Here is a 25,115-nt window from a genome sequence, read left to right on the forward strand (position 1 = left end):
CTGCTATTGCAAATTCAAGCTTGTATAAAACACTGGTTTTTACACTGTAGATGTTTGAAAAGCCCTTGTCATGCCAGCATTTACTGCTGCAGTGGACCAAGAAGATAAGGGGTACAGCAGCTTGTAGGCATGAAATAAACTGTCACTGATAGTTCTATGGCACCTCCTGTACCACCTCCAATGCTTGCCCAGACCTGGCTACCCAAGGCATTAAATGCAGTTTATTTGTCTGTGCTTTGTGAGAAGGTGTATTTCACTGTGAGAGAAAGGACAGTTCAACAACTCATCGAAATATCTTAAATTTCACTCTCTTTTAATGTGATCTCACCCTGGAGATTCCAGTTGCACTGAAGCCTCCAGGTGCTGCTGAAGACTGAGCAGGCTGAGCAGAGAGGATTCAATGACCTGATTATTTAAGGACCATTCAGGAAGAAATGTACTGCCTTGGTAACACTTATAAGCCGCAAGGAGTTTTCAGCAGGGAATTACTACAGCTCATGAAAACGCTCCACTTCACACAGGAATATATGAAAGCAGTGTCAAGAGATGAGTTAACATTACTGATTGATATTAGCATGATGTATCTGTTATGCCCGAGGTTACCTGAGAATGTAATTTCTACAAGGCTTCTCTGCTGATGTAAATCTTATTCATGTGCAACTATCCAGGTAACTGAAGCTTGTTTAGTCAGAGCCAGCCCATCCAAAGCACAACCAAGGATGAAGCTGTGCCTTAGAATACCTGCTTGTATTCAGAACATCACAGAATCATAGAATGGCTTGGATTGGAAGGGATCTTAAAGCTGATCTAGTTCCAAGCCCCCTGTTGTGGACCAGGACACCTTTCCTTAGACTATCCATTGCCATGCTGTGTTCTGTGCTGTTTTTGGCCAGCACACAACACACCCAGGTCTGTGCCCACCATGGGTCACAAGCGGTGCCCACAGCTCCACACTGGATCCTGTAAATACAAATTGTCACCCAGAATTGGCAAGGCAGCCAGCAAACTGTGTTTAAAAGAAAAACCCAACAAAAGAACTCTCAGCTGACACAACAGGCCCCACCCTTGGCACTGCAGAGCACCAGCTGCTCAGGGCCCTGGAGATTGCTACTTGACCATTCTGCAGCTTGATCTGATGGAAAGGAGCACGAGTAGGAATCAAATTATTGTGATGCCAGATTTTTTAAAAGCCTGCCATTTGACTTTAAGCAACTTTAAATACTTTCTTCCTTCAATTTTGTCCTCCTATTCTTTGCCTATTTATAGTACAAACACTACTGGGTGAGAACTGCCTCTCTCTGAAGGGCTGAGGCACTCAGAAGTCTCAGTCACAGATGCACTCCTTGATCTAGCACACAGCTTTGAGAACTACCATTTCCACAACCTGACTTTCATCTACTCATATTTAATCCAGAATATACATAGGTTATAAGAATACAGTGTTTATGTAGATATTGTTTTCTTTGAATTAAATCTCACACAGCTTTTGAAAATAGTTCGATAATATTCCGTGGTTTTCAAGTGATTTTAGTGACGTCTCTCTCAAGGTTCATGGCCCCTTCACACCAGTACCCTGTTCCAATGCACAGTTCTCATTCATTCTATCATAAATAAGGTTCTGTTTTCATCTACCAAACGTGTAAGACACAAATACCACAGTCTTACACCATAAAGTGCCACCTGATTTCCCCTTCACACCCCCCAAATACTGAACAAGTGATCCCCATATATATGTACATATGGACAGCCGTACTCTCCCCAACACCACAGAAGAGCTCCAAAGACACATCTCCCACTTCAGCCCTTAGGGAAAAGGTTTTATGTTTGTTTTAACTTCTAAAAGGTGCATCTCTAAACTGTTTCTGAGGAGAAAACAGACTTTCCTCTGAGTAGTGACACCACAGAGATTTTGTCAGTGCCTTACTAGCTTTGTACATACCAATATGAGAATCCACAGCATCCTTTCAAAACTTGAAAATACAGTTATGGTTAAAACAGCTGCTGCTTCAAAGGCTTTTAAATATTACTTTAATACTTCTTAAAGTATTTTAAGAATTTTAATTATTTGGATATTTTTCAGTTTTCTTTCTTGTGCCTAGCAGGTAATTAGTTCAATTACATTTTCCCAGGTGGAATACTGGCTTGATTTCTACTTGCCTGCCATCAAAAAATTGATAGCAGAATTCTTAGGGCATGAAAATAACACCTATTTAGTGTGGTGTTTAACAGAGTCTTTGGAATTGTGAAACACAAATGTCCTACACCAGAAAATTCAGTGTTACCAAATTAAGAGTTCAAGAGCTGATTAGACTATTTCTGATATTTAAAGAACAACCCACTATTGAATTACAAGCATTTTGCATGAATCCAAAACAGACTGCTTGGCTTTTCCTACAAAGTAGTCCAGTGTCAACATCTTGGAAAGGGTCCAATAAGCCTGTTCCTGTATAATCAAGAGGGCCTCACACACACGTGCAGTAGAGATTTTTTAAAGTCTATTTCAGTTTACTTAATGGCATTCTGTACCTAAAGTGAATGGTTATATACCAATACAGTACACCATTAGAGAAAAACCTATTAACAGTTTCACTAGATTTCATACTGGGAATAAAGATCTGAAAGAATACCACATTTCTTACTAAAAATAAACAGAAGAAAAGTAACACGAAACATTAACTTAATATTAGGGTTTACAATTACAGCTGCTGATGATTTAAGCTCTTTGGAGCCTTTGACAGTAAGCATAAGGAGGAAATTGGACTTTCAAATGAGTGAAAGGCAAAACAAGCAGGCTTTTGTGCAGCCAACTTGAAGATTACATGCAAAAATTAGACTTTTGAGATTAAAGAGGTTACATTTGGCCTTTTAGGAAAACAGAGGATAGGATATTAGCATCCTCTGTAAGCTACTTGAAGACTAACATTCATATGAACCGCAAACGAAAGCATTCACTCATCTTCCTAAGAAAATAAAGAGAATCTGGCAGTACAGTAATCCTCCGAGAAATGTCAGGATAGGAACTTCTGTTGTCTTTGTTGATTTAGCAACTGATGTGTCCAATACCTTAGTGTTCAGTAAGGAAGAGCATAAATGTGTGTTCCAACATCTTTCCTCTTGGAAAGAAGACACTTGTAACCCACCAAGGAAAATAAGGAAAGCTAAACCTCAACTCACAAATACCACCACTATGCCATTTTACACCCCTCCATGGACAGAACTACATACTGGGTAGGGATAGCTTCAGGAAACAAAAACTGGGTTTCACCAACACACAGCTGTGAGTTGTATTAGACACCTTTCTTGCCTATCCACCGCTGCCCTTCTCTTTTGACCCCATAACGTTTCTCAGTTTGAAACCATCCCCACTTTCATGGAAGGCTCTGTTCTGACCACAAATTCTCACGGACTACACCTGTTAAACCACAACCAGGGCATGCCAGTTTACACTGGCTTTGCTTGCCATGTCTGCCAAATCAGAAGTGTTTAACCAGACAAGACGCAGCTGCTTTAGAACAGGCAGAAACCACATACCCCTTTCCTTTTGCATGGAAATGAAACCTAATCTGAGCTCATTTCAAATTCTGCTACAGGAGATGAAAACAATTAGAAGTGAAATAGCATCAGCATGCTTTTTTTTTTTTTTTAATTTACTAAGAAACCAGGCAGACTCACCCATTCATTTTTCACAGTAAAAACTGCGATTACCTTGCTGCATGCAGTCTCACCCGGGCACCAAAAACTGCTGAAGGGCTCCGAAGTGCCACGGTCCGAGAGGCAGGGCTGGCCCATCGGACTTACACTTTACCCTTGGGGACAACGCAGAGCCCGTGTGGTCCAGCAGCTTTGAGCGGGTGTCACCTCCCCTGTGCGAGGGCCCGGTGGAGGTGTGGAGGTGACACCCGGCGTGAGAAGGAGCTGCATGCACCGACCCGCACCCGGCAGCGCCGGCCCCGGCACGGCCGGCAGCTCTGCGGGACCCGCCGCAGCACCCTCCGGCACCCTGCAGCACCCTGCAGCACCCTCCGGCACCCTGCAGCACCCTCCGGCACTCCGCAGCCAGGATGCGGCTCCATCCGCGCCCACGGGACCGCACCGAGCGGGACACAAAGCGCTGCGGGCGGGGAGCGAGCCAGCAGGACGGGCCCCGGCCCCTCGGGCTGCCGCGGACAGCGCGGAGCTGCCGCCGGCCCCGCTCCCCGCTCTGCCCGGCCCTTCCTCCCCGTCCTCACCCTCGCTCTCCAGGCTGGCCCGGGCGCCCAGGGCGAGCAGCGCGGCGAGGCGCAGCCAGCAGCTCCCCATGCTCCACACGGCGGCTCTGCCCGGCCCGGCTGCGCGGCCGGCGGGCAGCGGCAGCAGGAGGAGGAGAGGAGGAGGAGGAGGGGGCCGGGGACATTCTCCGAGCGGCTCCCGGGCGCCGCCGGAGTCTCCTCCTCCCGCTGCCCGGCCCCGCCTCGCCTCCCGGGGAGGTTTGGAGCTCGCCTGTGCCGGGCGCTGTCCCCCCGAGGGGCTCCCGCCGCCCTCCGGCGTGGCCAGCGGGACGGAGAGGGGTCACAGCCACAGCATCAGATGGTTTGTGTTGGGAGGGACCGTAAGGATCGCCTCGTTCCACCCCCAGCGCCTCACTCCAGCAGCTTCACGGCTTGCCGTGCTGGGCTGCCCGGAGCTGGATGCACGACCCAGGGTGGGTCTGAGCAGAGCAGAGCGGCAGAGCCCCTCCCCGGGCTGCCAGCCCTCAGCTGGCCGCGGCAGCGTGTCTGCCACCGATGTCCTCCCCCTGTCCTTCCAAGGCAGCGAGGCTCCCAGTGAACAAGGGCAGGATGGGGAGGATCAGCCCCTCCTGCTCCCCCCGGTGACTTCTCTGGGGAGGGGTCATGCTGCCTGCTCCCATCCCATCCCATCCCATCCCATCCCATCCCACCCCATCCCACCCCATCCCATCCCACCCCACCCCATCCCATCCCACCCCACCCCACCCCACCCCACCCCATCCCATCCCATCCCATCCCATCCCATCCCATCCCATCCCATCCCATCCCATCCCATCCCATCCCATCCCATCCCATCCCATCCCATCACATCCCATGTGGCAGTGCCCTGCCCACACAGGCCTGGGGTTTTGCAGGCAGCAGTCCAAGGAAACAGACTTCCAGATGAGCTGCTCTGGTTGCTCAGCAGCTTGCAGATGGCCAGCTTTAAATGTTAAAAAAAAAATCCCTAAGTCATGAGAGTAAGAATATAAAGTTTGGAGTCATCACATTTCTCATACTTTTTGAGCTGCCAGGGTGTTGTGGAGTTACATTTTCAGGCTTTGCTCCATAACCACAAAAACTCAAGGCTTTTCTTCCTGCCTTGCATGAAAGCAAATTCCCCAGACACTCCAAGCACATGGAGGCAGAGGCTTTAGGCAGAGCATCATATGTTCCAACACTTTTGATTTGACATCTGTCAACCCTGCAGCTTGACTACAGTTAAATTGGGGTTTCTTTCTTTTTGTACTTCCTATCATGAGCATGTAATGTGCAATCTAAACTGGTGAAGGTGTGGGAAAAGCCCTAGCCTCAGCCAGAGTTTGTGTGTTGGAGTACTACAGGGGAGCAAGCCCAGAGAATTCCGAGGGTCCCTCCCACATTCTGCACTGTTTCCTGGACAAATAGGGAAATACCATCTAGTCAGGAAAGGAATACTTTAAAAATAAGGGACACAGAACTGAAGAGGAAGGAGAGTCATCTCAAGGGGAAATGTTAGCCCGAAAACAGAAGAAGGTGACAATTTTGCCACACTTTGAGGCTGTCTATACCAAAGTGGCCTAAGAAAAATGTCATCTTGCTAGTAATTAAAATAAAAATCTCTGTGGGTGCTGTGTTTGGCAGCTTTCTCCAAAGCATTTTCTTTTTATCTGACTTTTCCTTTGAATCAGGAGTGCCCCTGGATATTTCCCCACTTGGATCCCCTAATTTTCTGTCTGAGACTGAGATGTGCAGAGGAGTGAGTGCACCTCCTGCATCCCCGGGGCCAAGGTAGAGCTCCTCTGGAGTAAAATACCTGGTGGGGTTGGGTGGGCACTGGGCCCTCAGCACAAACTGTTCTCCAAGTTGCTCTGCCCAGTATTGGTGGAGTCTGAGTATGCTTGGGCTCAATAATCCATTTTGAAATTGTTTGCCAAAGAAAGATGGTAACAAAACCAATGAATGGCAGTTTCATCAGAGCAACTGCAATTTAACAGCCTAAGGAATGCTTAGATTTCCACACGTGAAGAGATTAAAATACTAACATTACTCTGTTTAAAAAAGAACATCAGGAAAAGGAGTGTTTTAATCTGATAGTGATAATTGCTGTAGTTTATCTGTGCTACAAGGCTTTGGTAAGAGCTCAGCATTCCAATGTACTGGAACAATAAAAGGTACCTGAAGCAGATCTTAATGGGTCAGGTATCTCTTTCCCTTTGTGTATTGACCTTGTAGTTGCCCATTTCCAAAACTCTGGCCTTCATTTAGGTATTTCTGTGACTATAAGGTCTGTACTGGTATGAGAGCATGGTACAAGAAGCCACTGCTGGAAGTGTGAATGCAGCTGCAGCTTTTTCATCTGCAGCTGCAGCTCTCCCAACACCACCCTGCCCGTAGGTCACAGCCTCTCTCTTGGGCAGCCTTTGTGGCCTTTTCAGGTGCAGAAATGTAGTGATTGTGGTGACAAACCCTCCTTGCTGGGTTGTCTCCTCAGCGTGAGAGACAAAGGTGCCATCAGTGACTGCAGCTGTGGTGTCCAAGTTAGGACAGGCAAGAATCCCTTTTGGTTCCATGGAGTCAGTGGGACTCAAACTGCTTTCCTGTTGCTCCTGATTGTGCCTGTGCAATTCCATCTGCTCAAACAACATAACCACTGGTGCTTGCAGGATTTTTACTTTGTCTTGCCTGTCCACTGAGCAGGGTTCTTGCAGTGGGCACTGTGAGCGGGTGTGCCTGCAATGCTGCTTTTCCTCTGACATCCAGCTCCTGGAGTGTCCTAACTGGCCTGGGAAAGGCAAGAGATTTAAGAGCTAACACAGTCTGCAACTTGCAGCTCAACTTTAGACACAAGTGTGAGCAGAAGTAGTAGTGGGATGCATCCTTCATGGCCCGTTTGAAATGAGCCTTGGAAAAACACCAGCACCAAGGTGTGCCTTCATCCAGACTCCAGTTTGCTCTGGAGTTTCTCTGTGCAATGTAATACTCATTCTCCATGTTTGATAGAATGACAGCAATGTGAAATCATCCAAAAGACTGGGGCTTGAAAAGCAAATTCAAGGCAACTTTAAAAAAAGTGTTTAATTCCTAATAACACATTAGATTTTTGTAGTTTTCTTAAGGGACCTTTTAATAGGAGGAAGCATGTGGAACTATGAATGAATTAAACAAATCTCACATATATTGAATTTGAAGGCACAGTCCATTTTTTTTTCTCCCAGTTCAGCTTTTAATTTTAATACAAAAAAAATTACAACTATTTAAGGTTGTGGTTAGCTGGAGTTCCTGGCACTCCTGGTATTACACAAGAATTACCCAGTCTGTTTTTTGTGGAAAATTCAGGTTTTGACTATTCAGAGGTAAAAGAAAATTTTGCAGACTGAAATCAAGCAACACTAGAGGACTGAAATGTGTGAAAACGTCTTGGTTGAATAGAAAAATAAATCCCAAAGCAAAGCTAAGTGCTCTTGGACACTTAAAAAATATTCTTGTTATGTCAAAGAGTAAATATAAAGATATAATTTTTCTTTTCTGCTTCTTTTAATAGCAGTTCAAAAGTATAATTTTATTACTCTTTTATTATTTGTGCCAGAATAGCTGTAACAACTGCAGTTACAGTGATAATAAAAATACAACTTTTGACAGAGAGGAGAAACTAATTAAAATCAAATTTTAATAATGTTTAACAATCTAATATTTTTTATCCAAATAGTAAAAGAATTATAAGGAAATAAAAACAATACCTTAAACAACCCACATGTGTGTAATGAAAGTTAGGAACTTGTGAGTGAAGTCTAATTAATCATAAGAGGATGACAAATAGGGCCCCAATCCAAACCACACAGTTTTAGTCCCATGAATTGCCTGACTGAATGCTTTGATACTAAGAATTACTTATGTAAATATCTGGAGAAACAGACAATCTTAAAATAAAATAATCAAAATCTTGCATTTCTTCTGTGCAGTTCCTAGAATTCTTGGAGCTTAATATTACTTTGTCATCATGTTTAGTGGCAGCAACAGTTAAAAATACTAATTTGTAACTGAGCATTTGCTGTTACTAGACCCTCCTTCCAGCTCCTGTGGCCAGATTTTTCCCTCTGGATGTCAGCCTGTTGCACATGGGCTGTGCTCAGGCACTTGTCCCTTTGGGATCCCTCTCAGAGCCATTCTGTGGGGTGCACTCCAGTGTTGGGATATTTCAGAAATGTGGGAATCAGAAAAACAGAAATTTCCACAGACAGTGAAGAGTTTGATCTGCAGACTAGAAGAAGCTTGGAGTGTTGTAAAAATTCAATACACAGACATTAAGTAGAAAAATCTTAAACTTGTGTTTCTGTAGTTGTAAGTAAGAATATACCTTAAGTCAGAAACTCTATTGGGTAAGATGGTGAAGGGTCTATAGTATAATAATGTGACTGTATAAAGTAAGTTAAGAGTTCAAAAGTTATAATAGAAGCATGTGTATATGTGTGATTACAACCTATTGGGTAAAAATATCCACAGTGCAGTAGAAGTGAGTAATGATAGGTTAGAAAAGCAAAATAAACCTTGTAGCAACTGTCCATTGGATTTGAAAGTTATAATTGTCTTGTAACAGAGAACTTGTGACTACTCTTGAGCTATGGCTGGATACTTGTTCCTTTAAAATCTCACGGCCTCTGCTTCATGCAGAGCTGGTGTTTCACCCAATGCAGTTTGCAAAAGGCATCTCCCCTGCCCATGGGCTTGCCTGTCAAAGGCACTTGGCTCACTTTGCATTTTAAGTGACATGCATCAGTATGTTGTAAATCAGCATGGTAAATGGTAAATCATGGTCTCACGTATAATAGGTGTACTAAAGAACAAAATCTCTGTATTTTTTATTTTCTTGATGCTGTTAACGTCCCTTAAAATTCTAACTTAATAGCTCTTCAGTTTTTCATATGTGATTGGAAACAGCTGTGTCTAAACTGTTTTGACAGTAAATGAGAATGGTCTTGAAAAGAAAAGACTTCTTTGTGTACAAATTAAAGAATTACAGTTTAGCCAGATTTAGATTTTGCAAGGCTTTTGCTGAGTCATTAAATCTGAAAAAGAAAGTGGTAATTACATAGCATGAATAAAATGTATATTCCAGAACAGTCTTGAAAGGCAGATAGGTGTGAACTTCAGAGCTCATCACTATGAGATACTGAGCAAAGCAGATTTACTACCAAAGCATTAATATCTCCAATTCTTGCCACTGATAGTTGTCTCCTTGCACTTAATCAAAGCATTATTTAGGTCCTTAAAGGAATTTAGACATAACAGAGTGTGCAAATGTTTGTAAAGTCCCCTAAGTAGTGAGTAGTAGAAATATTATAGCTCCTAAAAGTACTGTGATGGAATGTAGAGAAAGAATATTTATATCATTTATATTTACATTATTTGTATTTATAATATTTATATTTATATTTTATTTTATTTTATTATTCATATATATATTTTAAAGAGCTCAAGTAGTTTGAGTACATGAGTATGTTTTAAGTGAACCCATTCTTAGTTACTCAATAATCATGCAAGATTAGCTTCTGTATTCTTGATTATCAGGACTTACAGTGGTTTATCATCAATTCAGTTTACTTCAACTACCCTAATGTCAACAGCAAGACTTAAAATATTCCTCAAGGACAAAGACTGCATCTATTTTGCATACTGTACAAGTAATATGTGGAAGAAAAAGGAAAAAGTTGCACAAAGTTAATTATGATTATTAACTTTGGGTGTATAAAATAGTGTCTAAACAGTATATGCTCTCCTTTTTTTAATTTCAGTCACCACAAGCTTACATAGGAACAGCAGCTGCATAAATGAATCCTGTGCTTCTAGAAATCAGTAAACTTGCATATGTAAATATATGGATTAAATGGAACTTTCAGGAGGCCAGGCACACATTTGCTCATCCATGTGCACACACACACACACACACATATATCTGTGTATCTGTCTCTTTGTCTACAAATATACACATATACATATGCATATTTATATATGTAAATATACACATATATATAGATACACACACACACACATATATATACATAGACACGTCTCAGTGCACATATATATATATTTGTGTATGTAAGGTGCACTAATACCACTTCAATTTAAATCAAACATGTATATGTAGACTTTATTTATCAGAACTTGACTACTGTCCATCTATGCATACTTAGAAATAAATGACTAACTGTATTTTTTTAATATTTGTATTTTTACAAAGACATACAGTTTAAAACTCAAAATTCACTATACAAATACACTGAGGTACTAGAGTAACGCCAAAAGCAATATGCCAGAAAACATAAAGTTTTCTGAGAATTTGGAAACAGAAAATTTGATACAGAATGAATATCTTTAACTTTTTTCAGGGGCCATGAGAAGGTGAATTTCTGGCTCCAGGGACTGGTTACGCCTTTGAAGAGCACAAACTCCACCTAGTGATAAGTTTAGTGGTGAAATTTTAGAAACCCAACAATTCTAAAGCACAATCTCAGCTGTATGGCAGGACTATAAAAATGAGAAATAGAGACTGAAGTTGATACACTTAATCTTTGAAAAAGTAAGAAGAAAACAGAGAAAGATCTTTATAGAATTTTTTGCTACTCATCTGCTTATGAAAACATTTCAGTAATAAAAAGTCTTTACATTTTTCTTCACATAAATATTGTGAAGTTGTTAAAAACCCCTGTAAATTAATACACATGCACATGTAAGTTATTTGATTAATCTTTTTTATTAAAAATGAAGACATGTAGAAAAGACATTGGAATGGGTTAATATGTTCCTGCTTCTTGTTGAGCAAAGTGTGTGGACAAGATAAATGTACCAGTCCCTGAAACTGCTCAGACATACAACAGTTTACAGTCCATTACATAAACTTTGTAGTGTTAGATTTGAGGGTAATTACCATTTGAAAGTAATATTTCTCACTAAATTAGTTCACCATTAAAAAAAGAAATTGTTCTTACAGTAACAATTTCTGTGACTGATCTCCCCGTAAAAAATAATTAAAGCTTATTTAAATTAATGAGGGCACCATTTACTTTATTTCTCCTTTTCCACTTTACTCTTCTCAACAGTATCCAAGTGGAACAGCAACCACATGTGCATTCAGAAAAATAAGAAAATATGTGAATATAATGCAGAAAAAAACCCTTCATGTAAGGTTCACTGCAGAACCCAGGAGTAGCCCAAAGAAAAATAAAAGACACAAAAGGATCCTCATTAACTCTGGCAAAGGATGACCCAAGCATCCACGTTTTTAGTATGATGATTATGGTAGCACTGAGGAAACCCCATGAAAGACCCTGGGCACCTGCCATACTTACAAGGACAAAGCATTTAGGTGAACCCCTCCTAGGATGAAATAAATTCTGGACGCTTCTGACCTATTATATAAAATTTAAGCAACTGTGAAACTAGGAAAATGGAAGGAAGAATGGGAAAGCAACCAGCTCAGTTGTCCCACCTTTCACCAGTTCACTGTGTGGTCAGGGATCACTTTGGGGTCACCGACCACCAGGGACCAGCAAAGGGACCTCCAGGACAGAAGAATGTGTGTAAATGGGAGGGAAAATATGTTAATTATTTCAGGGAAATGATTTATCATGTGTATGTTTATTCTGGAAAAATCAATGATTATGTATGTAAAACACAGTATATAAACAGGAGCTTTTTCTGTACTCAGCCTGCACAGTATTTTAGAGGAGATATCCCCTTGAGCATCTGGCTGAATAAAGAATTCCTGCTTCTTAATGATACAGTGGTGTAAAGCAGATTTTATTTGTACTGATTTTTGGCTCCTCATGCTAAATGTCCATCTGAAGAAAAGCCAGTCTGCCTGAGAAAAACATGAATATTTACCCCGTAACGATCAGTTTGTCATACTGATGCCTCAGTACCTCTGGTTGCATTATTTTCCTATGAGAAAAGCTTCACTGGAGACTCATGAAGGTGTGGATGTTCAGAGAATACAGGATTAGAATCCAAGTGAAACAAGAGTGAGGGTATCCAGTTTTCACTGGGCCTGATTCAGTGAGGAGAGAGGCCCAGCAGCTTATGCCAATTTAAGCAGGAGCAAAGGCTTTCAGCACCTCTCAGAAATAAAAGCTTTCTCCCTGTCCCAGTTTGGCAGGATACTTCCATCCTTACACTGTTTCCACTGGGACTGCTGCCATGTGTGAAATTAGGCACATACTCAACTGAACTTCTTCCATAATGGCCTACAAGTTAACTTGAAGGTTTTACTGCTATTTTTTCTATGTCAAAACAGAAAGAAACATGTATATTTCTAAGTGAGTACCTTCAATACTCTTAACTGAGTTAAACCAAATAATATCTCACATCAAATATTATCATTTTGCAGGAGTATCATGCTGAATGTAGTACTCTGTAGACTGAAAGAGAATAAAAATATTTAGGAAAAACCATAAAATGCCTGTATTCAACTCTTCACATAAAAAACCCCATATTTTGAACTTTAGAACATCAACAGGTAAGGCCACAGATCTCCAGGAAAGTGCTGATAAACGTATCATTTCACACTATTAAAATTACCAATAAATACCAAGAAAATAATCTTGCCTATGTAAAATTACAGCAATCCAATCAATCAAAAAAAAGCAGCCATCAACATCTCGAGTCATAACTGTTTTCAAGTAAAATTGCACTATATGCTTTAAGACTGTCACATTACCATATATTATAACAGTGTTACAGCAATATACATGTATTAACTTTCATCCTTCTGTCCTGGTTAGTCACAGTTTCACTGGAATTCTCCAGTGTATGATTCTGATTTTCATCCTTACTGCCTTCACCAGTTAAATCTTCCTTTTCTTTGTCTTCACTCTGCAATGGCTTTTCAGAGCTGTCTTCCTTTCTGCTACATACATTCTTCTGGCTTGTCAGTGGCTTTCGCTTAAACAGGGAAAACTGGAGTGAAAAAAACAGGTAAATTATATGACTGAAACAGTTAGCAGTGAAATTCAAGATAAAAAAACACCTTTTTTTATATACCAATTATATTTCAAAGCAAAATGACTAAAAAATGTTAACAGGAAATATTTGTAATATTTAAAATGTGTTAAAATAGCACATGGGAATCAGAAAAGTTAAAGTGATTGCATTTTTTCAAATTACACATTGTACAGTTTGTACAAAATGCTGTAAGTGGTGCATTTATTTGGGTTTCTTTCAAATAAGAGCCTGAGGCAAGGTCCAAAAATGAAGTCCCAGAGCAGAAAGTGCTTACTATGCCTCCTGATAAATGTGTGTACTGCCATAAACGGCAGTGCCTGTGCTCAGTGAGACCACACTCGTGTCAAAGTTAACTACTGCTTAGGGTCTTTGGTCAACAGGAAACTCAGCAGCCTCTGCAGCAGCCTCTGGATCCTAAAACCTGTATGAAATTCTGTATCAGGTACCCCTCAACATGCTCATACACCTATATAGAGATATACAGGATCACAAAATCAGTGCACTTTGCAAATAGATGCAAGGTCAATGAGCTCAGCTGCTGCCTTCAGAGATAAATGTGGGGGGGAATATTAGATAATGTCCCACAGGAATGAAGTCCTAAGTTTTCACCTCACCAGTTCATGATGTGATAAACAACCTCTCTGTCAGTGACATGCCATCCATGAAGAGGTCATAATGGGCTTTAACTCATTTAACTATTATTTGGACAATTTAAAGCTATTTTATCAAAAAATAAAATCAAGTCTAAAACAGAAGGAACAGGTTGCCCAGCAATTTAATTATCTATGCAGGTATGTGAGTCGAGGTATTTGCTTTGGTAACTGCCCACTGGCTTCTTGGTCACTGGCAAAGCTAGAAAGAAACATCAGGCCACAAACCTTTTTTCTCCCCACAATTCCTCCAGTTTTTTGGTCATCAGTGTTCTCTGAAGCATTGTTCACAGTGTGATTGTCAGGGCTTTCCTTCTCTACAATAATAATTTAATATAATTGTTTATATTCAATTTCTTCTGATTCATGCAAATCAGAAAAATATCACAGAAAAGCAGAAAAAAAATTTACTCTTCAGATTATTTTTGAAGTAGAGGTCACTGAATAAAACTGAAAAAGCAATCAGAATATTCAATAAAACTTGATGTCCAGCCTGAAAAGACTATTTTTATCTTATAATCTCTCCATATAATGTCCTGATATTACTCTCCAGATGCTCAATTTTTAAGAATAGAACACTTACAGGAGTAAGTTATAGGAGTAAGTAAGGACAATATATAAAATACTTTTACTTGACACTCACAGTTTCCTCTTGGAGACAGGAGACAATGTCTTGCACATTTATATGCAAGTATATTCTAATTTGGCAAAGCTGATTTTAGGGCAGGAGTTATGGTTCATCATGAATTTTATTCCACAGAACCAATTCTGGGAAAGGAAAAACTTTCCATCTCACTTGATGTTCCTGTGTTTAAATTTTCCTATACTGTCTGTATGAATCATATAAATTTCAAACTTAATATCAAAACTTCCAGATCACTGGATAATGGAAAAATATTTAAGCACCCCTTCTGTGCAAGCTATTTCCATTATAATATTGAAAATAAATGGCACAGCTTCTTCATTATAAAGGCTGTGGTCTGTTTTATAACACACTTGTTATTTTCTTTCAAGGGAACCATTCTAGATTATTCCAGATTTCTAAAATAAAATAAGTCCTACACATACAAGGCACCCAACTTCATGTTCCCCAGCTTTTCTAAAGGGATATACAATTCTCATAAACTGCCATCAAAACTGCAAGGAGTTCTAGACTTACATCTTCAGCATCCTGAACAGTGTTCAGCAATTATCACATTTCATCTAAATAATCTCTCTGTGAATAGAATGAGGAAATGTCAGCTGAAAAAGATGGGGAAGAATTCTGAGAAGTTTTTTGATTGAAGTGAGGCACAGGGCACCTCACCTCAAGAAGTTGCCTGAGAGATAATAAAATTACCATGACTTTGGCACTGCACAGCCAGAACTGCTCTTAGCAGTATACAGTCGTGTAACATGTAACTGGGAAAAGTATTTATTTCTTTATCATTAACAATTAATAATGGGGGTTTGCCCCTTAAATTTTATCACCTCTCAAGAACTGCTTTGTCAATTATGAACAAGAACTGTGTTGTCCAGTATCTTTATAATATTATTTATAAAACTTTTATCTGTCTTTAGCATGTCCAGTTCTTAGGAACTGAATTCTTACCCTGCTGAATGATGGTCTCTTTCTGAGTAGTCTCCTCTGTCTATAGACAAAAACAAACAAACAAACAAACTTTCAGAGTTGTTTAAAAATATAAAGTTGTTTAATTACTAACACCTGCATGTTTCTTCCTCTACCAAAACCACCCCAAACAACAACTTTGCATTTACAGGATAGGTTACACATGTATCAAACTGAAGTCAGTTATAGAACCAAATTCTTCCAGAGACCAATAACTTAATAGGAATAAATGTCTTTACCTCTCCAGTTTCCACAGTGCTACTACTACTGCTTGTCTCTCCCTCAGGCGATTTACGATCCTTCTCTTTTTCATTTTTTTCCTCTTTTTCTTCTTTCTCTGTTCCTTCTTTTGTTTCATCTCCTTCTGTTTCTTCTTTTCCTTCTACTTCTTCTACTTCTTCTGCTTCTTCTTCTTCCTCCTCCTCCTCCTCATCATCATCATCACCATCATCATCATCATCTATTTCTTCATCTCCAAACAAGTTTTGTTCCTTGGACAAAATTGCCAAAACATAATTTTGAAACTCAGGGTGTACAATGATCATGATCCTCATCCTACATCAGTTCATCACGTGTCAGAATTTGACTAAGCACAAGAAAACTCAAAAGGGAACGTTCTAAGGAGATAGAATAAGAACAGACACAGAAGACCTCAATCAAAGTTTTTTAATTTCAATGTTTTTTAAAAATTGACCTCCAGGGAACATTAGGAGTGCAGCTGGCATATGTTTTGCCAGCATGTGCCTCCTTAAAGAAAAAAACAATGAAAATAACTTATTTTTGGAAAGAAAATATTTCTTTTAAATGTTAAAAATGAGCATAATAGACACAAGCAGCAATAATTCTAACACCAAAAAAAATTCAAATCTATTTCTCAAGAAAATGAAGAAATGCCAGATACAAAGCTTAGATTCATGAGATGCAATACATACATTATAATTTGAATTTAAATTATTTTTAATTTCAGATAAAACTTTAATACAGTAAAAATAAAATGGCCAAGGGCATTATAAAATAAATATTTAAAAGCATGAAAGCTATTTTTGTAAAATGTCTAGAGAAATGAATCAATTATATCCTTCTTACTCCCTTCAATCAGATTGTCATTATTATGCCAGTATGCACTTATAACAGCATAAAATGCAATATTTAAATAAGAAACATTCTCCTTCCCATTGCAGAACTATAAGGGCCTACACCAAGGGCTTCCAAGGTCAATTCAAGTGAAGGCACATCACTGCCCAGAGAACATTTCTGTTCCACTGCAGCCAGTGTCACGGGGGAAGCTGGTGGGAACTATCTGCACACCCTTGTGGAAGTGTGGTGGAGGAGGGAGCCTTACACTGAACTCCTGCCTACACCTGGTTGCAAATGTTGTCTCCTATCTGTTGGTAATGTTTTCCCTATTCTCTCTTACTTTGGATCTTTGCCTGTTGTCTCTCCAGCTGCCCTCACGTTCATTAGAAGGTAACTTGCTAATGAGGAGAAAACCACCATTGAATGTTTCCAGAAGCTGGAACACAGAGACCTTTGGCAGAACTCCTTTGCTAAGCCCAGCTCACATATCCCAGGAGTCTGAGACATCTTTACAGGAGGTTTAGGGAGACCTGCATCATTCTGGATGCAGCTCACAACCTACAGCACCTAAAATCACACTAGATTAATCTATTTCAGCAACTGAGCCATGCTCCTCATCTAAAATAAAAAAGGTGCAGGTGAGAGACACTCCTTTTACTCCAAGGAAGCCACCTGCTTAACTGAGTAGCTTCCCAGACTGACCCCATTCCCATTTACTACAGCTTTTCACAGGTGTCTCTGGCAGTCACCTCATCTGTTCAACTCCTAAAATAGCACATTTTGCATCATAACTCTGATAGTACAGTTCTCTTACTGTTACTTCTGCTTGCCCATTTACAGGCATGGTTTAGAGATTTTACCAATGGTAGGGAATGATCTGAGAATGTCATAATACAGACATGCGTTTATCTTAAAGGATGAACCATCTGACTACTCAAACTTATACCTGAAGAATTTAATAATCTAAGAATCTAGGCTATTAATTAAAGTACATATATGCACACATATATGTACTATATGTTAAATGCATATTATTCTCTTTCATCATGCTTTAGGGGGTTTATTTTCTTATTTGACTCTTAAATTCTTTTTTCATAGAAAGATAATGCTGAAAGAATATCTTCAATACCTCTAAAGTTGAGACAGAGAGAAGCTGTCTGGGCCAAGATCACACACAGAAAGTCAAAAGTATTAGAGAGCATACAAGTAAAATATTTCAAACTGGTTTCATTTAGGCTTGAGGCTCTAGTTTCTTCAAGGACAAAACCATGGTTGTTACTATGAAAGAGCCTTACACATTTTGTAGCTACAGTATAATAAATCAGTACAGCAGAACAGCAATCTATAAAATATAACCTTGCAGATTTAACACAATACACAGATTTTTGGAGAGCTATATTTGCTGATTTATTTTCACACATTTATACTGACTTTCCTATAAATCGCTAGACATTCTTAAACATAAATTTGCTATTTCCAAGCTTATGGAGACAAATAACTTTACTTGCACTGATTTGGGCAAAAGTATTGCCTTAGTGGGTATAACTCAGTGTGTATAGCTGTCTTCTGCTAAAATGGCTGCAGCTGGCTTTTCTTTGGGAAGATTAATACAGAATAAAGACATTTCTTTTCAGAATGCTCTATAAAAATGTGGTCCTATGTCCACAGGAGGGAGGGGGAAAAAACTTCACTCTGTTCTGTACTGTTGTCTCACCTGGTGCCATGCTCTGGCTAAAAGTCTCACTGAAGACTGAGATTCATGGCAGACCTGCTCAAATGACAGCTGCAAACTAGGTTTCTCTGTATTTCTGTAATTGTTTCATTGTAGACCCCTCCTGCTTAGTTTATGGAAACAGCTCTGGCAGATGGGCTGCTCATAATTAGCATTTCAGGACGGAAGGCTTATGGTATTTTTCTACATCTCCTCAAGAAGTCAAAATAATGTATGCCATGACCATTTTATATTTTTAGGGAAGAAAGTCTCAAACCTACTGATGAGACAATTTTAGTTGCAGATCTTTTAAAAATCTGATGAAAACTCAGTGATGAAGAGAAAGTTGTAATTATTATGTGTACCACTTGAAGTGGAGAGTTCTAGGAAGCTTTGGTTTACAGAGATGTTTCTGTTTCCAGTTGCCTTGGGAACAGTTAAAAATCCAGAGAAAAGGTTATTAAAGAGAGTTGAGAATGAGGTAGGTAGGTACATGTCTGTGGTGTTCTGCCAAGCAGCCATAAACCAACAACTGCTTAGCAGAGTTTTTAATCATTTAAGGAACAGATTTCTCTATTACCTGCCCAGCTCATTAGCTTGACAAGCCCAAAAGCATTCTCATGGCCCTTTTACATGTCTACAGGATAAATGAATGGTATAAATACCAAGCAGGACTTTCCCTATGAAGCAGAAGACTTTGAGTAGATGGGTGTTAGGTCCAAGGAGGTTGGGCAATGGGCATAATGCCTCACAGGGGCCTGAACTTTCTGGAGCACTAGTAAAGACAAATACAAAACACATTCTACAGACTATCTTCTTGCTTTGATGCAGAATTGAAGAGAAATAGGTAGAGGAATCATATCCTATGCTAGCTGTCATTCTGCTCTCCAAAAACTTAGTGCACATCCACGTCACTCCTGAACTGTCCATGCACTGGGAAAATGCACTGGGTTAACATTTTGCTAGAACAGCATTAAAAGTAACAACACCATAAAGGTGAGTGAAAAACAGCTCAGTTGACCATTTGTGGGTTGGAGGCACATTGATGGGTAGACATGTACATTTTCTTGATACTCATCAGGGTGTCAAGGCATCTGATGTGAAGTGACTGAAATACTCCTTGACAAAACTGCTGGAAAAACTAAGATTCATACCATGTAGTTTCTTACTAAGCAGTTCCAGAGACATCTTAACACCTTAAAGTCCACCCAGTGCTAGCCACTTGTCATCAGGTGTTGGAACTGGCTCTATTAATATAGAGGAGTTATTAGCTCTGCTACTCTAAGCCTTAGAGAAATATCCTTCACTTTAATGATTATTAAAGAAAGCTGTACAGTTTAAAGACTGACAAAATTCAAAAACATGAGTACTCAAATTAGAGATTTAACAGCTTATCCTTCCACTAACAAGCAGCAAGGCAGCCAAACTAAGCTTCCCTTATATATTGTCACAGACACAAACAGAAAAGCCCAGCTAAATAAACTTAGAAGAATTTCCAGCAAAAAGCTGAGCCTGCCACCATAACTTGTCTAAAAGCTAACACCTAGGCTTCTACTAGATTATATGGTTTCCCAATTACACAATTTTATGTTAAGAGCACTTAATATGGATTGCCTGGTACTTATTACACTGCCTTAACACTGCTGTTGTGTGTGTGTCCTGGAAAATGAAGGCAACGCTGCACTTGTAATTTCAGGCACACTGTGCAGTGAAACCACTGGAAACCAGTTTTATGTCAGATGGGAGTTTCCATTTTTAAATGTCAAAAACTGAACTTTAAAGATAGTTCTGCCTTCTTGTAAATATAATGGAAGAAATAGTTTTGAAGCAGCAGCTGCCCTGTAGTGATACACTGATTACCCTGGACATGTGGGGACTAATTACCACAACAGTGCCCTCCAACAGGATGGCATCACCTTGGGACAAATTAGTGAATACACAGCTGAAAATGTTGTTGGTAGAGACTGACTGAACAGATTCATTTTCCAGTAAGTTTTTTTTTGCTACGCAACATATTTTATTTACTAAAAGCTGAACACAACAGCCTACAAGTCTCCACAGACCTGTGCACTTCTGTCACAGGCTGGCAGTGCACATACTTTGCATTAAGAGGATTAATCAGATTACAGTTATTAACCAAGGCTTTCGTTGTCATCCTGAGACTGCACACTGGCATTGATTACACAAAGGAGCCAGTAATTTTAGAGGGCATTCTCTTAATGATTATTTCAGTTGGCTTTGGTGTTATTATTCTGTGGTTTGCCAGCTTGCTGCTGAAGGTGAACCTGGAAAAAGATATATATCTGTATTCTTCTGTGCATAAAAATAACTACTTACCAATGTATAAAATTGTAATTTAAAACTACATTCTGAGGAAGTATTTGTACTTTCAGTTTTTCACTAGAAATGTAAATAGAGTTACCTAAAGTTTTATCCTCCCAGCAACTCAAAAGATACTTTTTGTTTATTCCCCAAGATAAATCAACATCTGAAATAGCTCAGATGTACTACAACTTTCATATACAAAACAGTTACCTTCTCATAAAAGTTTTCTTTCTTTAGACAACAAACAGAAAATATAGATTTTCAAGCAAAAAGGGGGAAAAGAAACTTCTATAGAACTAGAAAGAATTTTTAAGGTGTTTTGTGAAAACCATAAAACAAGTTATTGTTTACATCAAGTATAATATCTTATGAAGTATTTTACACAATAATATTTCTATTCACTCACTCAGAAATAGCACACCAAAGTAACTCCTGGGTACTTGAGCAAAACAGGAGAAATATATATCCAGAATATGTTGGTGTTATCTGAAAAACTCATTGTGTCTCTGGAAGATATTATGCTGTATAAAATTAATTCTTATTGCTAACAGACAGAGAAAAAATTACTTGGGAATATTGGCCCAAACTTGAATGCAGATTGTGCATATTTTCCAAATCCTTATAGAAAAAAATTTAGTATCTGGAGTTTGTCAGCTCCCACATATTTGCAAGTGAATGAGGACAGTCACTACTTCTGCATTTATTGTGCACACAGCTTAAATACTGCATGTCTCTCCCAAATCCTGTGCTTTTCATTAAAATCCTGCCATAATCATGCTGGGTTTTATTCAATGCTTTGATAAAAATATTGGTGAAGGCAAATTTTTACCAAAGCACCAAAGCAGGCAGGAAGGTTTTTTGAGATTCTCTGGCTTTGTACATTCCTCAAAGAACTGGTCCATGAGTCACTGCTAAAACCTCCACAGACTGCAAGACTGGGTCTCAGGGAAGAGCCCCCACTTCAAAATTCTCTGATGTAAAAGTGGCAATTTTTACACAACCATCACTGATCTTTAAACCCATTCTCATTTCATAGATTTTTCAAGGCATACCCAACTCAGTAATGGAAGTGCCACCAGCTTCTCCATGGAATTGTTCTCCAAGTGATGCCAGCACTTGTGGAAATTCTTCCTCAGCCACTGCAAGGCTGGCTTTAAAGCACAGCTTGACTTCTTTCTGTACCCTTGATACAGGACACAATCAGGTTTACTTTGTTCTTTTTCTCCACACAGATGATAATGAAGTGCCTTATAAAAGAGGTTAAATTTTACAACAGTTCTGCTGCTGTGTTTCTAATTATAAAAGTAGTTTTGTGCCTTGGATAGATGCTGGATAGAATGCGAGCTGGGTAGAATGAAAGTGAAATATTTTATACTTCCTGTAAGAAAGCCAGGCTCTGCCAGGGTGGCTCACAAGCTCCTTTTAGGAGGTATTTAGGTTGGTATTTATTGCTCACTTTTAGGTGAGTATTTATTGCTCACTTTCCAGTCGAACAGCACAGGCTCTTATACAAACAATAGTACATAGGGGGGTTGAAATATTACTCTTCAATACTACTGTGATCTATATTCTTACAAAAGAGCTGCAGATAAGGCCTTGTTTAATATAAAATTCTTCTCTGAGCCACCTTTGTTTCTCTCTCTCACACTCTCCATATGACAGCACAAATACTTTTATATTTCACACAAACCACAAATGAGACTCTGTGTGAAAGGTGTGCCAGTCATGACAAATTATAAGGCTCAAAATCCATACCGTTGAACCTGGGCACTCCAGCAGACAGCCCTGCAACCCATCACAGACCAAAAGAGTAATTTCTGATTTTTCAATGCTGGAGAAATAAGAAAGCCAGAATGGTAAATATTTTTACACTAGACATTTCAGGGTCTTGATAATAATTATTTTCATAACTAAGTATGGGGGTTGGAGGTAAAAGTATTAATATTTGTTTAAATTATTATCACATAGGTGGACAAGCAAAAAAGCAACAAGCACTATGATAAATCCTTAAAAAAAGAGAGTGGTTAAGTGTACTTGCTTCTTATTTTGGCCATAGAAAAATAAAACCTCTGTTGCTCTCTGCAGTGCAATTTTCTGATGCCAATGCTGTCTCTCCAAAATCCTTTCAATCCTCTCCTGTCTCCATTAAAACACAAATAAGTTTACAGCTCAGTGAGTGACTTTGGATCCCAAACATTCTCAGAACTTTACTGAGCACAATACCGTGGGTTTGCCATTTGTGCAAGCAAAGAATTTACTCAGCTGCTCATAGAATGCCACAGTACTAAAGACTGTCACTTCTACAGTTGGATGAAAAATTACCCTTTCACATTTAGTTTGCCCATTTTTGGCCTTTTTACAGAGCCAAATGTTATATGAGAGATAGGATCTAAAAGGTAGTGTTATCTCAGGAGAAAATAAGCTAAAATTTATATTAAAATATGCCTAAAGATAAGAAAAACTAGGAGGGAAGAAAACGTAAGAGCAATGAAAATAAAAACTAAATGTCCTTTCAGCATAATTCTGAAAGGCCCTGTTCTAAAGAATATCCACGCAGTCATCCAGATAAGAAACTGGAACAAAAAATAATGAGTGAAACCTAGACATTTTTTGCAGCTTGGAGAAGGACATTTTTGTTATTCAGCATCAATTGTGCAAAGAGATCTACTATCTGAATAAATGGTTTGATATGTTCAGCTATAATGGAAAAACTTATCTGCTGAAATTTTGCTGGCACAAGAGAAGAGCTGTGCTACAGAATATTCCAAAGTCACCCAGAGCATCCTCACCTCTAAGCAGAGCTGTGAGGCAACAGCAGACCTGCACCCCACCCTCTCAAAGTGCCAGAGGTACCCACTGCAAAAGGCAGCATCTCTAATTCTGTGAATGTCTGTGAGACTGTGCAGGGGATTAAAACCTCTGAGATGAGCTGCAGGGGATGCCCAGAAATTTCCACGTGCTTATTAACACTTTGAGGATGTTCAGTGTTGCTGCTCTTAAATTAAACATGTAGGTGGTTGATTGCTGGTTAGCTGTAAGTAATAAATCAATAAACCACTTAGTCTCGACTTAAACCACAGAACTGAACACTTTTTCCATGTGATAATCATTAGGGAATAAATAAGAGAGAATAAGTGCTCTTTTTTTATAGTACAAGAATACAAAGACATCAAATGATGCAAATAAAAAAGAGGGGTCACTTCTCCAAACAATATGTAAAGAAATCTAAGAATTCTTTTCCAAAACATGCTAAACAGGTTAAAAATTGATTGAAAGAAATTCAGTGAAGAAGTGAATGCTTTCAGGGAAGAAAATGGATGTTAAATGTAATGTTAATGTAATATATATATTTGCTAAATTATTATTTATTGTTTATCGCTAAATTGTTATTTATTCAATAACAAATTATTGAAAATGCTGAATATATTCATTATACTGAATGATTACAGGGGCAAAGTAACACTACATGTTTGTGCTACTCTAATATTCTAATTTAATTTTTCCCAGGCACTCACCAGTAGCCACTGGTAGAAAAAAGATGGTTAGATCTTTGGTCTGGGCAATTGTCTGTTGTTTTCTCTCTCTAATGCAGGATTTCTTTTCTCTGCTAAAAACTAATTCAGGACTATTTCTGGCATGTTTATTCAGTACTGCATGTAAATCTCTTTGTATGCATAATAAATACCAAGGATATACTGAATTTTCACAAAGCCACAAGTAGCAAACTTTACAAACCAGAATGAGTCAAACCAAATAAAATTCCACTCGTTAAGCTAATGGAGTTCCAAAGTCCCCTCAAAGCCCAGAAATGCTGGCACAGAGCACAGTTTATGTAACAAGTCTATGGAAAACCCTTAGAAGTGCTGGAGTAAAGCTCTGCTTTTACCACCACAGGAATGATCCACAAAACTACATAAAATCAGTTCTCAAATCAATGAATTTTCATCCAGACAAAACAAAGGAGATGCCCATAAGCTGGCTCCTTCAGTCTCTTGGAAAGCTTTCTGCTATCAGTATATGTTCACAGAGAAACAACAAATAGTCCTCATTTTCCTAAGAATTTACATTAAATGCCACAACCAAACAGTAAATGAAGGGCCATTCCTATGTGGAATTGGAAACCTCTTGCTTTAAAATGCTCTCTTTTTTTCCTCTCTCTCTCTCTAGGAAATATTATTCACCAGAAATAACAGTGTTGTTTTGTTTTTCACAGTCCAGTTTTCTTCCAGTGATGAATTCCAGAACCACAAAGAAGTAGATGTCATATCTAAGAAACACAGTTTTAGGCCTATAAAAATACTTTTCAATACTACTCTAAATTTAATCACAGTAACATCCTAATCTTTCCTAAGAAAGATAAAATAACACATCACAGTTCCACTTAGGGAGGGAGTGTTTTCAAAAGAGTTCAGTGATAGCACAGAACACTGGCACAATATCTGATGACTCCATTGTTAGAGAGAGCTGATTTCTTGGGAAAGGCACTTAATTGCTAAAATATTCTCTAACAGAATATT

General features: G+C 39.2%; 2 protein-coding genes across 5 annotated transcripts in view; both read right to left on the reverse strand.

Moving 5' to 3' along the window:
* SRPX (sushi repeat containing protein X-linked) overlaps positions 1 to 4,332 on the reverse strand; it is a 39,622-nt gene extending 35,290 nt beyond the window's left edge. For all 4 annotated transcript variants that reach the window (XM_085585756.1, XM_021552957.3, XM_021552955.3 and 1 more), the window contains exon 1: positions 4,230 to 4,332. In XM_085585756.1, the coding sequence (XP_085441882.1) occupies positions 4,230 to 4,299 (70 nt within the window). In that variant the 5' untranslated portion in view covers positions 4,300 to 4,332. The remainder of the gene's footprint in view (positions 1 to 4,229) is intronic.
* Positions 4,333 to 10,961: 6,629 nt separating this feature from the next.
* Positions 10,962 to 25,115, reverse strand: LOC110483278 (uncharacterized). Its single transcript, XM_021553025.3, has 4 exons — positions 15,725 to 25,115; positions 15,468 to 15,507; positions 14,105 to 14,193; positions 10,962 to 13,181 (listed from the first exon to the last, which is right to left on the reverse strand). Exons 1-4 carry the CDS (start codon positions 16,037 to 16,039, stop codon positions 12,960 to 12,962), a joined length of 666 nt encoding a protein of 221 aa, XP_021408700.2. The 5' UTR covers positions 16,040 to 25,115; the 3' UTR covers positions 10,962 to 12,959.

Source organism: Lonchura striata, chromosome 1 (genome assembly GCF_050655825.1).
Source record: "Lonchura striata isolate lonStrDom1 chromosome 1, ASM5065582v1, whole genome shotgun sequence".
Classification (NCBI taxonomy): domain Eukaryota; kingdom Metazoa; phylum Chordata; class Aves; order Passeriformes; family Estrildidae; genus Lonchura; species Lonchura striata.

Bases quoted from the DNA above. Each gene is read 5' to 3' on its own strand.
- LOC110483278 (XM_021553025.3), bottom strand. From the start codon at position 16,039: ATGAGGATCATGATCATTGTACACCCTGAGTTTCAAAATTATGTTTTG. The intron at 15,508-15,724 runs GTAAAGACATTT...TTTTGTCTATAG, and splicing joins GCACTGTGGAAACTGGAGAG to ACAGAGGAGACTACTCAGAA. The intron at 13,182-14,104 runs GTTTGTGGCCTG...TTTTCACTCCAG, and splicing joins GAATTGTGGGGAGAAAAAAG to TTTTCCCTGTTTAAGCGAAA.